We start from the raw sequence: 14,045 nt of genomic DNA, 5'->3' as shown, positions 1-14,045 counted from the left end.
GTTTAACAAAAGTTTGAGGAACTCCCAGTTTTCTCAAGTGGCCGCACTATTTTACACTTCCAACGGCAATGTATAAGGATTGCAAATTTCCCACATCCTCTTGGGTTAAAGTGGGGTCTTACTGTCATTTTCATTTACAATTCCCTAATAACTGATTATGTTGAGCATTTTTTCAAGTGTTTATTGGCCACTCGTTTATCTTCTTTGGAGAAATGTTAATTCAAATCCTTTACTTGTCACCAGAAATCTGAGGTAAAATAATTCTGCACACACATCTATATGATCATTTCAAGATAACAAAAGTACTTACATTTTGCTTTCTCTTCATCTCTGCCTCTTGTAAGAAGGACGAGTCCAACTATTAAATTATTGAAGTGCAGTCCTTTTGATGTACCACCAAAAGAACAGTAAATCACCTATGAGAAAATGATAAAACCAACCTCAGTTGTTTCAGTTGTTGAGGAATTTGAGGCTGATAACAACTTCAAAAAACCTTGTCTCCATCAAACAAGGCCCTGGTAAACCAGTGAAATGATCTTCAGTTTCTCCTCCTTTTTCCTCTTTTACACTTTGTTATTGCACTGAACCAAGAATATGCTGCCTCTATTCTTTTTTATAAGATTTTATTTATTTATTTTTAGAGAGAGAAAAGGAAAGGAGAAACAGAGGGAGAGAAATATTAATGTGTGGTTGTCACTCATGTGTCCCCCCCACTGGGGACCTGGCACACAACCCAGGCATGTGCCCTGACTGGGAATTGAACTGGTAAAACTTTGGTTCGCAGCCCATGGGGCTACACCAGCCAGGGCTGCATCTATTCTAATATACATATATCACTAGCTAACACACTGAATATTTATTCTCTCTCTTTGGAGTCCTTATCAAGGCCTAGGAAAATAAGCATCTTTTCCTTCAACAGCTCCAATAGTGTGATAAAGATTCTGTGGAATTACAGAACCTCCTTCAATTTCTGTAAAACTTATACACATCATTTTGATCTGAAAGACTGACATTCTCCAACTGAATGTGTAACCATGCAGAAACTTCATTTCTTTAATATGACCTTTTCTTCTTTCCTTCCTTTTGATTTAAACTGGCCTCATCCAGCACCCTGACTCACCTACCTCCTTCTCCCTTGCATGTCCACTCCCTTAATCATTAAGCCCTCAGGACAATAAGGTTCTGGTCAGCATCAAATCATCTCAGGAACAAAGCCTCAGTCCCTTGACCACAAAGACAGAGTTTCAGTCAAACTAGAGATAACATCTAGGCCTCAGATGTGTTCAGCTCCAGAATGACCCCACAAAACACATCCTTGTGAAACCAGACAAAGTGATGCCATGTCTGACATCAGGAACAGATGCACTGATCAACTACCCCCTGCCTTGGTACCAGCCAATCAGTAGAGCCACAACCCTAACTTCCTTAGTCACCATGATTAATTATTTTTTCCCCTATATAACCAACCCATACCCAAGAAACCATTGGGGACCCAGGTCTTTGAGCATTAGCTCATCTGGGACTTCAGGCATGGGCCACTTCCTCAACTAATAAATCATTATGTTCTTTGCTGCAAACTTCTGTTCACATCTTCTTAGGCTTTGATGGGCACATGCAAACAGACCCCTTTATTCTGGTAACAAATGTTCAGAAGTACAATGGCAAATGTATCAAATGTTTTTACACCTTAAATTTACAGTTATATGTCAAATATTTTCAATTAAAATGGTAAAAAATAAAAAAAATAAGGAAAGACTAAGAGATCCCAAAAGGCATGTTTTAAACTCTTAGAAATGGGCATTACGGTAATCAGAAATAAAGAAAAGCTATGCATAAAAAGAGAAAGCAACAGCAATCACATAATTCATTCATCTGACAATTCTTTGTTGATGCCTATTGTGCTACTGTGATATAATAAGAAATTTATATTTCATCTTCCTCCAGGTTCCTGACCCAAGAGCTTCTAAAACCCTTGGAATTTCTGGATAACAGTGAAAGGAGTATCTTTTGTTATCCATAATAAGCCCCTTTCAACAACATCTGAGTGTATGCTAATGAGGTGACTCCTGCACCCTTTACAAACCTACAGAATGAGAGCACCCAGTCAAAAAAACTAACAATATAATTAAGGGTTGGAACTTTCAGCCCCACTCCCCAATCTCTAGGAAGGGAGGAGGGGCTGGAGATTAAGCCACTCCCCAATGGCCAATGATTTAATAAATCATGCCTATGCAATGAAGCTTCTATACACACACACACACACACACACACACACACACACACCAATCAATCAATCAAAAAACCTCAGGGTTGGTGAACCCATCAAGGTGCTCAAAAGGTGGAGTACTAAAAGGATATGAAAATTCCATGCACCATTCCCCTCCAACCTCCAATCTCCACGCCAATAACTTGACCAATACAACCCTTTACATTTGGTTGTTCCTCAGTTGCATTATTTATTTATTTATATATTTTTAAATTATTGTATTGTTGTTCAATTATAGTTATCTGTATTTTCTCTCCACTCCCTCCAAATCCACCTCCCTCCCTTGCTTCCATCCTCCCCCTTGGTTTTATCCATGTGTCCTTTATAGTAGGTTCCTGAAAACCCTTCTCCCCTCTGTCCCCTCCTCGCTCTCCTCTGGCTATTGTTAGATTGTTCTTATTTTCAATGACTCTGGGTATATTTCATTTGCTTTTTTCTTTTGTTGATTATGTTCCAGTTAAAGGTGAGATCATATGGTATTTGTCCTTCACCACCTGGCTTATTTCACTTAGCATAATGCTCTCCAGTTCCATCCATGCTGTCTCAAAGTGTAGAAGCTCCTTCTTTCTCTCTGCTGTACAGAATTCCATTGTGTAAATGTACCATAGTTTTTTGATTCACTCATTTGCTGATGGGCACTTAGGCTGCTTCCAGCACTTGGCTATTGTAAGTTGTGCTGCTATGAACATTGGCGTGCATAGGTTCTTTTGGGTTGGTGTTTCAGGGCTCTTAGGGTATAATCACAGCAGCAAAATTGCTGGATCAAAAGGCAGTTCCATTTTTAGTTTTCTGAGGAAACTCCATACTGTTTTCCACAGTGGCTGCACCAGTCTGCATTCCCACCAACAGTGCACTAGGATTCCCTTTTCTCCACAGCTGTCTCCAACACCTGTTTGTTGATTTGTTTATGTTGGCCATTCTGACAGGTATGAGGTGGTATCTCATTGTGGTTTTAATTTGCATCTCTCTGATGGCTAGTGATGCTGAGCATCTTTTCATGTGTCTCTGGGCCCTCTGTATGTCCTTCTTGAAGAAGTGTCTGTTCAAGTCTTTTGCCCATTTTTTAATTGGGTTTTTTGTGTTCCTGGAGTGGAGTCATGTAAGTTCTTTATACATTTTGAAGATCAAGCCCTTGTCCAAAGAGTCATTGGCAAATATGTTTTCCCATACAGTTGGCTCTCTTTTCATTTTAATGCTATTTTCTTTAGCCATGAAGAAGCTTTTTAATTTGATGAAGTCCCATTTGTTTGTTCTTTCCTTTATGTCCTTTGCTTTAGGAGACATATCCACGAAGATGTTGCTGCATGGAATGTCTGAGATTTTCCTGCCAATGTTTTCCTCTAGGACTTTTATGGTGTTATGACTTATATTTGAGTCTTTTATCCACCTTGAATTTATTTTTGTGTATGATGTAGGTTTGTGATCATATAGCTGTCCAGTTCTCCCAACACCCTGAGTTGTATCCTTTATAATAAACAAAGTGGTAGCAGTACCATATTTTTCAGACCATAACCGAGGTTTTAGAGGAAAATAGGAAAAAAATTTTTGAAGCAAAAAATGTAGTAAAATATCTAATAACATAAATAACATATTTCATCAATGTTAAGTGTAGACAGAATTCAACAGCAGCATTAACAACCATTATTCCTCCCAAATTGTGGGGGCGGGGGAGGGGCAGTTAGGTCTTATAGGAAAAATATAGTAACTAAAGTGCCTACCTGAGTTCAGTGAGCCATTGCAGCAAATTATGGAACCTGATGAGGAAGTCATGGGAACCCCAAAATTTACAGCCAATTGGTTCGAAGCACGGGAGGTCTGGAACCTGCAACGGGCTTTTGAAGTAGGGGGCGGGGGGCAGACCTTTGGGGTCTGTTCTAACTCAGGGTAATTAGTATCAGAATTGAATTGAATTGTAGGACATCTAGATGGTATCCAGAGAACTTAAGAATTGGTTGATGTTAAGAAAAAATAAAATCCATGTATTTGATGTCAGAAATATTATGCTGTTAAAAAAAAACTGACCTAGTATCTACCATGCAGAATTTTTGTCAATAAAATGCATGATTAAAGAATAATTCATGAAATAAATTTAAATGAGTAATATAAAAATGAAAAATACATTCATTAAATGATATTTATAAATATATTTAATAACACTCTGGCACCCGATGCTGAAAACTGCATATTCCTTGTGCCACTGATAGCAAAACCTAGCAAAAACTAGCCTAGAGAGACAGCTCCAGATCAGAATATAAAAAACAAAAAAAGACAAATCACTTTGTGGTATAAATATTATTAGTTGGCCCCTGCATATATTGGAGGAAGATAACAGAAAAAACCCCTCTATCCCTGGGGGAGAAGCAGAATCACTGAGAAAGTTTCTCCCTCAAAAATCCAGGGGCACAATATCTATGTAAAACTAAGACAGACTTCCGGCCAAGATGGAGGAATAGATGGACGCACCATACCTCCACGCACAACCAAGATTAGAACAACAACAATTTAGAGGCAGAATAACATCCAGAACTGACAGAAAATTGATCTGAATGGAAGTCAGACAGCCAAGAAGTTGAAATAGACCCATTCATCCAGACCGGTAGGAAGGGCGGAGACGAGCAGCCAGGCGCGGGTTGCAGCGTGGAGAGCAGAGAAAGTTGGGCACGTAAGGAATCCAGGGGCGCGTAAGGCATTTGGAGTGCGCAAGATCACAGTGGGTGGACCCTGAGGTGCACAGAGAGACACCCAGCCTCACAGGAGAGGTCCTTGGAGGTCCCACGCGTGCACAGGCACACCCACACGGGAACTGGCACCAGAGGAGCCGAGTTTGCTTGGGGGAAGAAGCAGAAGGGACTGAGGTCCCATGGAGAACGGAGCAACCGCCACTGTTCCGTCTTGACCCTGCTCCCAGATACAATGTCACAATCCAGCGACTGGGATGCCCAGCCCTGGTGAACACCTAAGGCTCCGCCCCTCACCGTAAAAGGTGCAACCAGACCAAAAAGAGAGAGAGAGAGAGATGGATCAAACAGAAGAACAAATCAAAGCCCCAGAACTCATCCTTTTAAGTGACCAAGAGATAGCCAACCTATCATATGCACAGTTCAAAACACTGGTGATCAGCAAGATCAGAATTGGTTGATTTTGGTCACAAATTAGATGAACAAATGCAGGCTACGATAAGAGAAATGAAGGAAAATGCACAGGGAACCAATAGTGATGGGAAGGAAACTGGGACTCAAAACAATAGAGTGGACCAGAAGGAAGAAAGAAACAACCAAACAGGGAAGAATGGAAAAATAAGAATTCAAAAAAAAGAGGAGAAGCTTAGGAAACTCCAGGACATCTTTAAACATTCCAGTATCCGAATTATAGGGGTACCAGAAGGAGAAGAGGAAGAGCAACAGATTGAAAACTTATTTGAACAAATAATGAAGGGGAATTTCCCCATTCTAGCAAAGGAAATAGATATCCAGGAAGTCCAGGAAGCTCAGAGAGTCCCAAAGAAGGTGGATTCAAGGAAGCACACACCAAGGCACATCATAATTACATTAGCCAAGGTAAAAATGAAGGAGAGAATCCTAGAAGCAGCAAGAGATAAGGGGACAGTAACCTACAAAGGAGTTCCCATCAGACTGTCAGCTGATTTCTCAAAAGAGACCTTACAGGCAAGAAGGGGCTGGAAAGAAGTATTCCAAGTCATGAAAGGCAAGGACCTACATCCAAGATTGCTCTATCCAGCAAAGCTTTCATTTAGAATGGAAGGGCAGAGAAAGTGCTTCTCAGATAAGGTCAAGTTAAAGGAGTTCATCATCACCAAGTCCTTATTGTATGAAATGTTAAAGGGACTTATCTAAAAAAAGAAGATTAAAAAAAAAAAACATGTATAGTAAAATGATAGCAAACTCACAATTATTAACAACCACACCTAAAACAAAACCAAAAGAAACAAAGCAAACAACTAGAACAGGAACAAAACCACAGAAATGGAGATCACATGGAGGGTTATCAACAGGAAAGTGGAAGGAGGAGAGAGGGGGGAAAAGGTACAGAGAATAAGTAGCACAGATTGTAGGTAGAAAATAGACAGGGGGAGGGTAAGAACAGTATGAGAAATGTAGAAGCTAAAGAACTTGTAAGTATGACACATGGACATGAACTAAAGGGGGGAATGTGGGTGGGAGAGGGTGTACAAGGTGGAGGGGAGTGAAGGGGGGAAATGGGACAACTGTAATAGCATAATCAATAAAATATATTAAAAAAAAAAACTAAGACAAACAGAACAGAAAATGTCCCCCACCCTAGCACACCTCACACCATACACAAAAATCAACATAATATGGATGAGACCTAAATGTAAGAGCCAAAACTCTTAGAGTAAAGTAAATCTTTGTGGCCTTGAGTTATGCAATGGTTTCTTAATACAACACCAAAAAACACAAGTGATAAAAAGCATCTCAGCATCAAGCCACCATAGCTCCCAACTGCGTCCATGAGCATTTGTACTCAATCTTGATTTGTTTTGTGTATCCATTAACAAGACCTGCCCTAAGATCTTCATTTTATGCCATTTTGGCTAACAAAGGTTTCACAGGAACACTATTTTCAGATAGTAGAGGAAGTCTATATTTAAATTTGAAAGCATTTTATATTAATATGGACCCAAGTTTAAATTCCTTCCTTTAATTGGCAACTTATACTATCTCATTAAATTGCTAGTTATATCCTAAAATTAAAAATTCTAAATTCCAAATTTTTATATTATACTAGCATTTAGGACAAAAAGAAAATAGAAATATAGACACCCTGGACTCCAAGATGGATTTAGTTATACCAGTGAAGGAGAACAAACTCATGGATGTCAAAATGGAGGATATTGATGCAGGCTGGATATTGATGCAGGATTTCACCCCAAAGGCATTGCTGGAGTGTTTCAAAGAGGTTACTACCAGTATTACAACAACTATGTGAAGAAAGGGAGCGTCGCTGGGACATCTATGGTGCTGGCAGCTTACTGGCTTTTCAACTACTGCCTTATTTATAAAGAACTTGAGCAGTGACCCAGCCACCACCGAAGAGGGGGCCCAGTGTGGACTCCACATTCCTGACCAGCACCTCTGAATTCTAACATTACTAATAAAAGATGTCTGGTTAAAAAAAAATAATAAAATAGAAAGATGAATTCATTCTGAAACAGAGAACCCAGTAAGGTATAATAGGAAAAAAGCTAACCCTGTCATAAATTTGAAATGACAGAACAAGAAAGTAAATAATTTTACAAAAAAATACATGTAAGAGAATTAATGCAACATACATCCCCACCAAAAAAGATTAACACACACACACAACAAATGAAATCTCTATATCATGTAAACCACAATGTTCAAAAGCACATAACACAAGTTAGAAACAGAAACTGTCACTAATTAGGAATGATTAATTGAGGTTCTGTATAATATACCAAACCTAAAATTGCTATCATAATTTTCATTGCTTTATTATTTTATTTTCATTTCACATTTAGAATGACATGATGCATATCTAAAAATATACCTATACTCTGGCTGGTGTAGCTCAGTGGACTGAGCATGGGCCTGTGAACCAAAGGGTCTCACAGTTCAATTCCCAGTCAGGGCACATGCCTGGGTTGTGGCCCAGGTCCCCAGCAAGGGGCACACAAGAGGCAACCACACATTGATGTTTCTTTCCCTTTCATTCTCCTTCCATACCTCTCCTTCCCTTCCCCTCTCTCTAAAAATAAATAAACCTTTAAAAATAAACAAACAAACAAATAAAATATACCTATAAAATTGTAAGTTTATTATTTTTAGAAAGGAAATATTTACATCAACTTAGCACATTTTATATCTACCTAAAAACTTTAGTAGAATTTAAAAAGGCCTTTACAAGTTCCAATAAACTAGTGTTTCATTCACATTTAGTTTTATAGAATTTAGTTAGGTTTTATTATCTGGAAAGATTTTAACACAAAATTTATAAAACGTAATCTCAACAGAAAAATATGTCAGAGTTATAAAGTATATAAGAATAGGAGGCCAGTCACACAAATGGTTTCATGTTTATAATCTGTGGCTACTAAAGCTCAGAAGTACAAAAGAAGCAGAACAGCAAGTTTTGCAATATTCCATTTGGCCTCTAAGAACACAGCCATATTGACATTTAAAACATGACCTACCTACTTACTTAGCAAGAAAAATAATGGGGAATGGGATCAGATAAAATTTGTTAAAACCGGATGGCTGGGGTGGGGGGGAGACATGGAGACAACTATACTTGAACAATAAAAAAACAAAGACATTTCTTAAAACCAGGAAGCCCCTCAAGATTTCAGGCTGGTGGGTATCTATCTCAAAGGAGAACCTAGAACACAAAGATTACCTCAGCAACCTTTGGAGGCACTCCATCCCCAAGGACTTCCCTGATGAAGCAGTGCTGGCCCATGTAATATGAGAGTCCACAGGTCCGCTTAAAGGCATCTTTTAGTCGTTTCAGCTCTACATCTGTAACTGCAATTCAGAAATAGAAGATGGATAAGAAACCAAAAGAGAATACAAGGCTCTCAAAATCTTTTCATTTTTTTCAACCCAGTTCCTAATAAAACTTGGCAAATATTACTTCTCTTCCTAGATGAGTAAAACAAACCCAAAGATACTTAGTCATAATTCTATATTTTCTATTCTAACCTGGAAAATATGAAAATTCTTTTTAAATTAATTTTTAAATTGTATATTATTGATTATGCTATTAGACCTGTCCCAATTTTTACCCTTTGCCCCCCTCCACCCAACTTCCCTATTCCCTCAGACAATCCCCACGCTGTTGTTCATGTCCATGGGTCACACATATGCTGGTATGTTCTTTGGCTCCTGTATTTCCTATGCTGTACTTTACATTCCTGTGACTGTTCTGTAACTACCAATTTGTACTTCTTAATCCCTTCACTTTTTCGCCCATCTCCCTGACCCCCTTCCCATCCGGTAACCAACCACCTGCAACTATAATGTTCTAAACTCTTCACAGATTTACATATTTTATACTCTATTTTTTTATTGTTGATACTATAAACAATAAAAAATAAAAGGTAATACCTTTTTATTTTTAATAAAGATTTTATTTACTTATTTTTAGAGAGTGGGAGGGAGGGAGAAAGAGAGGGAGAAAAACATGATGTGTGAGAGAAACCTGGATCGGCTGCCTCTCACACACCCCCAGCTGGGGACCTAGCCTGCAAACCAGGCATGTGCCCCAACTGGGAATCAACCAGCAACCCTTTGGTTTGCAGGCCACTGCTCAATCCACCAAGCCACACCAGCCAGGCCCAGATGTGCATTTTTAAAGGGCTTTTCCAATTTTATTGTTATTCTGCTTTGTCTAGTCTTTCCACAGTATTATTCCTACTATTTCTTGACAGTATTTCAGGTAACCAATGATTTAAATTTCTGTAAGACAGCTCCCTAAGAATCTAATCATCATTTATAACATTGTTCCTATAGAGAAATCTACAGAGTACATTAAAAATAGGCTTACTATTTCTTAGATTAAAAAAATATGTTCCAATGGATCAGTTAATCAAGTATGTTTCTCTAACTCCACTAAATCTCTCAACAGTACAAACCTAATCTCTGACAATGAATAAGTCTACCAAAATGACATTTTCACAAATTTCTTTAAGCATTCACAATATTTTGTTTTGACTCTAAACTAATACAGAAGTATACCTTTTGAAGGTAATGCCAAAAATAACCATTCCTCCAAAGTTTCTAAAATATCTATTAGAAAGGAAAAATGATAAAATTTAAAGTTAACTAAACATAAAATTAGAATACAGAAGAAATCCCATGACAAAAACAAAAACAAAACTCTCTACAAATATAACACAGACAGGAAAATTGAAAAGAGCAGACTACATTACAGATCACATGAGTAGAATGCAAAGGTAAGTACTAAATATATTAACAGACAAGATCTTTCTGCATGAGATCTGGATATCTATAAAGGAGAATATAAAAAGGATAATCTGGCCACTGGAAATAAATAAAAATGTATAGGAAGCAATCAGAAAGAAAAGTTGGTCAGAACCTCACAACTTAGAAACAGTATTAGGGGACTTCCGGCAAGATGGAGGAATAGGTGGACGCACTGTACCTCCTCGCACAACCAAGAACAGAACAACAATAATTTACAGTCATAATATCACTCAGAACTGGCAGAGGATTTATCTGAATGGAAGTCGGACAGCCAAGAAGTTGAAGTAGACCTGCACATCCAGACCGGTAGGGGACAACGAGCCGGGCAGGTGCGAGGCTGGCGCAGGTCGGTGGCGCGTGGAGGTCGGGGAAAATTTGGCGCAAAATCGGCACAACAGCCATCCGGGGCGCAAGAACGCAGCAGTGATCCCTGAGTGCGCAAGCTGCGGCTGGGGGATCCAGTGAGGCAGCAATTGTGGACCAGGGCGGAGCTTTCGGCCCAGGATCCCGAAGAGGTGTCTGAGCCCAGGAGAACGGACTACCGCCATTCTTCCCGCCCGTCCCCGCTCCCGCTCCTGCCCCCGCCCCCACCCCCACCCCCACATATAACGTCACAATCTAGCGACTGGGGTGCCCAGCTCCAGTGAACACCTAAGGCTCCGCCCCCCACTGTAACAAGAGCAACCAGACCGGAAAAAAAAAGGGGGGAGACAGGGAAAGACATAAGACATGTTTCCAGCAGAACAGATCAGTCCCCCAAGACTCATCCTTTTGAGTGACCAAGAAATAGCCAATCTATCAGATGCACAGTTCAAAACACTGGTGATCAGAAAGCTCACAGAATTGGTTGATTTTGGGCGCAAATTTAAATGAAAGGATGCAGGTTACCATAAAAGAGATGCAGGAAGATACGCGGAGGAGAGCCAATAGTGAAAGGAAGGAATCTGAGTCTCAAAACAATACAGTGGACCAGAAGGAAGATAGAATCAACCAAGCAGGAAAGCATGATGAAATAAGAATTCAAAAAATCAAGGAAAAGCTTAAGAGCATCCAGGATACCTTTAAACATTCCAACATCCGAATTATAGGGGTACCAGAAGGGGAAGGGGGAAAGCAACAAATTGAGCACGTGTTTGAACAAATAATAAAGGAGAACTTCCCCAATCTGGCAAAGGGAACAGTCTTCCAAGAAATCCAAGAAGCTCAGAGAGCCCCAAAGAAGTTGGACCCAAGAAGAAACACACCAAGGCACATCATAATTACATTAGCCAAGGTAAAAAATGAAGGAGAGAATCCTAGAAGCAGCAAGAGATAAGGGGACATTCACCTACAAAGGAGGTCCCATCAGACTGTCAGCTGATTTCTCAAAAGAGACCTTACAGGCAAGAAGGGGCTGGAAAGAAGTATTCTAAGTCATGAAAGGCAAGGACCTACATCCAAGATTGCTCTATCCAGCAAAGCTCTCATGTAGAATGGAAGGGCAGATAAAGTGCTTTTCAGATAAGGTCAAGTTAAAGGAGTTCATCATCACCAAGCCCTTATTTTATGAAATGCTAAAGGGACTTATCTAAAAAAAGAAGATAAAGAAAAGACATGTATAGTAAAAGGACAGCAAACTCACAATTATTAACAACCACACCTAAAGCAAAACCAAAAGAAACTAAGTAAACAACTAGAACAGGAACAGATCCACAGAAACTGGAGGGCACATGGAGGGCTAGCAGCAGGGGGGGGGGTGGGAGGAGGAGAGGGGGGAAAAGGTATAGAGAATAAGTAGCATAGCATGTAGGTTGAAAATAGGGGGAGGGCAAGAATAGTACGGGAAATGTAGAAGCTAAAGAACTCACAAGTATGACACATGGACATGAACTAAAGGGGGGAAACGTGGGTGGGAGAGGGGTACAGGGTGGAGGGGAGAGGGGAGAGAAGGGGGAAATGGGACAACTGTAATAGCATAATCAATAAAATATATTAAAAAAAAGAAACAGTATTAGAAAAATGTAGATAATGCAAAATTCAAAGGAACAGAATACCAGTAAAGATAGGCAACGTTTAATAAAATACTGTTACTCTGTAGATGAAAAACAGCAAATACCACTCTGAAAACAGCGGTGCCAAGCAAGACTTTTTATATTTGAGAAAGTAAAAGTAACTTTTACTGAAGGAGTTTATTATAGATGGAATTTGGAGAAGCTAGACAAGACCAGGATATTGATGATGAGGATGCTTCCCGAAGCTTGATTCTACCTCACAGGGCATCATCAAATACTAAAAAAAATATAGCTAATACTAAGGTTACAAGGCCAGGAAGAATGTCACTTGCCAAGATTTGACAATCCTTGGTTTAAACCAAAAAGATATAAAATGGCCTAACATGCAATAGATGAAACTTTTAAATGTAAACCTTAGAATCAGCAGTAAAGATACACACAAAGGCTCCAAGCTCTTCCAAACTACTTAACCATTCCCTAACCACATTATGCTCATTGCCATCATCCTTGCAGTGTCTTCTGCCTATTATCCCCAGTTATTCCAGCAATCTTCAAGGTTTGGCTTTGTCTCTCCTTTATTTTTTTAAAAGCCTATTCTAAATATTTCCATGTCTTACTACCTAAAATTAGGTGTTCTACTACAAAGTGATCTTCCTTATAATCACTCAACCTGAAGCTTCCGGTGCTTTACAATAACATAACTAAGGATAAAAATAATACAACTAATACTATTTTTGTTAATTTAATTGTATATCCTCTGCTCTTTGAGAACAAAGAAATGGTCTTATTTATCTGTATCTCGACAGCTATCAAAGAACCTTAAATATTACTGATGTTCAATACATTTTTGGATAAAAATTAAGTTTTTTTAAATGATCAAATATATATCCTATTCTCTCATTCACAGCTTCCCACTTACTTCTCAACCACAACATCTAGAACAATATCTGACTCTTAGAAAGGGCTCAGTAAAAATGTTTTTTTCATTATCCTGCACCTGATGTTTGTTTTCACTAAATGTAAATCCTCCTCGCATCCTTACTTACCCAATGATCCAATTTGGAATCAGGTTCATTTAGTAACCTACTAAATGAAACCCAGGTGGGAAATATGTTATGGTAATTCTAAAAGTGCTCGGATAAGTATAATTTAGACATTTACCTGACCAAAGGCAGAAAATCAAATAAAGATTTTCTCAAAATCTTTTGATAACTGCCATCTTTTTCTTTGTCACTAAAAACAGATACCTTGTACTCAAATATTAAGTATTTGTACATTTACCCAGCATGTTGTTGCTTCAAATGACTAAAAGAAACAAATTTTAAAAAATAATCACATGACATCAAATGAGGCAAATAAGATACAAACTGTATACAACAGTCTTGTTCCAAAGCTTCTCAAAATTATTATTTTTTAAATTTTACCAAACACTTTATGCCAAGCACTATTCTAGGTGTTTTAGAAATATTATTTCATTTAATCCTTATAACAGTTCTACAGAGTAGACACTGCTATTATTCCCATTTCACACAGGAGGAAGTTGAAAAACAAAAGTTATGTCACTAGCCCAAGGTCACACAGTTGATGAGTGGGAGAGGCAGAATTTGCATCCAAGGAGTCAGGTTACAGGGTCCCCACTTCTAATCTCTATGTTACACTTTAAAAAAAATTGAATGCTGAGGTTAGTGTACTTTATCACTGCTGATAGCATGATACATAGGTAAAATCCTTTTGTAAAGTAATATGGGAATATTAAGAAGAGCAGCCCTGGCTGGCATAGCTCAGTGGACTGAGCGCGGGCTG

At 38.8% G+C, this 14,045-nt stretch overlaps 1 protein-coding gene across 2 annotated transcripts in view; it reads right to left on the bottom strand.

The window, feature by feature from the left end:
- Positions 1–14,045, bottom strand: part of USP32 (ubiquitin specific peptidase 32) — a 138,304-nt gene that overhangs the window by 90,522 nt on the left and 33,737 nt on the right. For both annotated transcript variants that reach the window (XM_045836165.1, XM_045836166.1), the window contains exons 2-3: positions 8,663–8,790; positions 311–416 (exon numbers count right to left, since the gene is read on the bottom strand). In XM_045836165.1, the coding sequence (XP_045692121.1) occupies positions 311–416; positions 8,663–8,790 (234 nt within the window). The remainder of the gene's footprint in view (positions 1–310; positions 417–8,662; positions 8,791–14,045) is intronic.

The sequence above is a fragment of the Phyllostomus hastatus genome, unplaced genomic scaffold (genome assembly GCF_019186645.2).
Source record: "Phyllostomus hastatus isolate PE091 unplaced genomic scaffold, TTU_PhHast_1.1 phas_contig_210, whole genome shotgun sequence".
Lineage (NCBI taxonomy): Eukaryota > Metazoa > Chordata > Mammalia > Chiroptera > Phyllostomidae > Phyllostomus > Phyllostomus hastatus.
This window is presented reverse-complemented; position numbering and strand designations above follow the sequence as displayed.